This window comes from Myotis yumanensis, unplaced genomic scaffold (genome assembly GCF_028538775.1).
Source record: "Myotis yumanensis isolate MYYU_CA2020_CCGP unplaced genomic scaffold, mMyoYum1.0.hap1 SCAF_4, whole genome shotgun sequence".
NCBI classification, from domain to species: domain Eukaryota; kingdom Metazoa; phylum Chordata; class Mammalia; order Chiroptera; family Vespertilionidae; genus Myotis; species Myotis yumanensis.
Window position 1 is genome coordinate 12,334,520 of NW_027223755.1, and position 3,338 is coordinate 12,337,857.

The following is a 3,338-nucleotide window of genomic DNA, read 5'->3' on the forward strand; positions in this document are numbered from 1 at the left end:
GAAGTATGAGACCTGTGGGATCAGGAAGATCAGCTTCAGAGCTTAATTCCCAGACCCAAGAAGATAAGCACTTCCCCGCATCTTCAGAGGCAAAGACCTCTGCTAGCTTAGTACAAGCAGGCCTGCATATCTTGGGCTAGTAAACTGGTTGGTATTTGAATCCACATTGCTGGCGATCGGCAAATCCAAACTAAACACACTTTTTATCATTCACATGAACTACTATTTATAGCCAAGCTGAGGAACATTTTTTTTTTTTACTTTACTGGAAACAAAAGGGTTCTGAAGCTGTTTTGGAAATATATATGTCTTAGCATCCAAAATCATCAAATAGAAAATGCATTTGTGACTTCAAGCAGATGGAGACACCCCCAGCCCACCCACCTACTGATGTTGCTTCATTGGGAAGACGTGTAACATGACAGGAGTTCCAAATTGCCACCCTCAGTTGAAAGGGTCTCAAAGCTGAGTACACAAGTGAAAAATGAAAATCCTTGCAAGTTATTGTCTGTTCTGTGTGCTCAATGGGGGGAAATGGAAAATGAGGACTCAGCCTGCATTCCTCTTCCTCATCCATCTGTCTGTCTTTTTATTGGTTGATGGGACATGTCACCATAGCATCTAGGCTCTTAGCAGCATGGAGTAGATGAACATGCTTATAAAGACCTAAAAGGCCAGCCTGTCCCCGGCTTCATCTCTGATCTGCTGTGGAAGAATGGTTCTATTCTCTGTAACTAACACACAACAGAAACGATGTACATGTAAACAAGAGATGAGCAGTAAGCCTTTTTGTTCAGGATAATAATCTAAGACTAGGCATCAGACACACAGGGGACCTCCAGCATTTGTGCATTCTTTTGACATCACAAGTTCAAATGTGTTTTTTTTTTCTTTAAACTTTTCATTTTGAGACAATTGTTGAAATAATACAGAAAGATCCCTATACCACCTACCCAGTTTTCCCTAATTAACATTTTGCAGGACATTATTATGATACCAACAATCATATTGACATTAACATAATCCACTAACATGTGTTATGCTTTGAAAATCAATTTAACCCTTTGAAAAAGCAGCAAATCCATCAAATGCCTCAGGTTTAACAGTCTCCCGATGATGTTTTGTGTATTTATGACTGACTTGTTTGACTGTTAACCCATGAAGCCTCGGGTTCCTTGAATGGGTGAAAGTCCTCTCTCACTGACAGCACTTACTGTAGAGGAGGAACTTCTTTGCATTTTGTTTCAGCTTAGGATTTCCTAAAATTAAGATAACAGAGTGTACAGAGGGGTATGAACCAAACAGCAAGATGCCCAACAGAGTGATGGTGTTTTTGATCTTGAAAATTTGAGTAAAACCTAATGCAGCCATCATATACTGGGAGAGGTAGAGGATCAGGAAGGACAGGATAGATAGGAGTGCGCTGATGTAGACACTCATGCCAGGGTGCCTGGTGCCCATCTCAGTGCTCCTCATCTGCTGGGTGTGCCTCCCCAGGGAAAATATCAAGAGAAGAGCAGGGATAAGGAAGATAAATAAAGGCAATACAAACTCAATTAAAAGAAGGGCATATTGTAATGCAGATATGCCTTCAATTTGAGTTGTTGCATTTTGGGAGAAAAAGCCCAACCAGGATTTTTGGGAAATAATCCATGCATGTTTTCTGTGGAAGACAGAAGTGAGAAAGGTATATGTCAAGGTCCCACAAATCAGCCACGGCACCAACTTGGAGATCCTCAACTTCAACCAAAAGAAGAGCGGGTTAGCGATGGTGGCGATCTTGGCACAGTAGAAAACGCTGAGCCACGTGGCCAACCAAAGTTCCGATGTATGTACATACATGAAAATTATAATATTCCCAGGAGCTGGAGAGAATTCAATCAAGGAAAGAACAACCAGATTAATGAAGATGATGACCATCTGGAGACCAATCCTGAAAGTCGCCAGGCAGCACAGGAGGAGGTCGAAGGGCACCATCTTTCTCCGCCTGATCAAGTCTGTGCCGTTCACAACCACAATGAAGCCATTGGCTAGAACCCCAACAAGAAACTGAATCACTGAAAAAATAAGATGGGCAATCATGTACAACTCTAACATTTTGACAAGAAAAAAAAAATCAGTTATTTTAAAAACTGATGTAGTTATAGATTTGGGGACAGTTAGAATCCGTGAAGTTTTCTCTTTTTCTTCTGCTAGATTAGAACCCCTTTGGGGGACATGACTCTGACAAGGAAGGCAGTGAGGCAGGAAGGCAGCGTGCATGTGTTTATAGCTGTTTTCTCAAGGCAGTCAAATAAGAAAGAGATACTCCAGCAACTATTTGCTTCTTCGTGACAGCTTTTGCATTTTCCAGGTCTACTTAGCTTTCAACATCATCATCGCAAGCAAATGGTGGAAATGAGACACCTTCATGGCTGGGAGAAGGGCTCCTCTGCTACATAATCAGCGAAAGTTCCTCAATCCTTCACCGGTCCCATAAATATTTTATTGTGCCTACAGATTCTACTTATGTCTGTGAAGCATTCTTTAAAAAAATAGGATTTTTTAAAAAAATATCACTTCTGTTATCATGATGCAGCACACTCAGCAACGTAAGTCTCCTAAGTAGTTGTTCTCTAATAGGCAATGGTGGAGCAATTCAGGACCACCTAAAACTGAAACCAGTTCTATAATACAACATACGTGACCATCAGAAAGTATCACAAATATGTGTATTTGGAGGGCCAAAGGCCCAAAGGAAGGTGATTTGCAGCAAAGAGAATCACTCAGCACCATTAATACTAGCAATCATCTGCAGAATAATGCATGGGTTGAAATATTTCCCTGCTTATTTTTTCAAAACTATGAGTCTATAACGACATGAGCTTGTTGTTCCAGGGGAAAAATAATGATAAAAGATACATGATGCAACGTGTTGTTACAACTAACAGGATATCTTGGGGGAAATTAAATTAGCATTTATTAACTTGTATACTATGCCAGGTCTTCTTATGTTAAACCAGGTTTTTCAGCCTCGACACTATTGATATTTGGGTTGGATAATTCTCTGTTAGCTGACCTGTGCAATGTAGGATATCTACCAGCATCCCTGACATCTACCCGCTAGATGCTCATAGTATAACCCCTCCCCAGGTGTGACAACCAAAAATGTTTCCAGACATTGCGGAATGTTCCCTGAGTGGCAAAATCACCCCCAGTTAAGCATCACTGTCCTAAACACTGGGCGGGGGTGGGGTGGGGTGGAGAGAGTGGTGAATAGAACACAGTTTCTGTCCTCCAGGCAGTTAGAGATTAAATGTACAGCAACCATGTGAATAGTGTATAGTGTGACATCAAAC

General features: G+C 41.2%; 1 protein-coding gene across 1 annotated transcript; it reads right to left on the reverse strand.

The window, feature by feature from the left end:
* Positions 1 to 1,197: 1,197 nt before the first annotated feature.
* Positions 1,198 to 2,097, reverse strand: TAS2R1 (taste 2 receptor member 1). Its single transcript, XM_070411423.1, has one exon. The coding sequence runs from the start codon at positions 2,095 to 2,097 to the stop codon at positions 1,198 to 1,200; it is 900 nt and encodes a 299-aa protein (XP_070267524.1).
* Between the last annotated feature and the right edge of the window lie 1,241 nt (positions 2,098 to 3,338).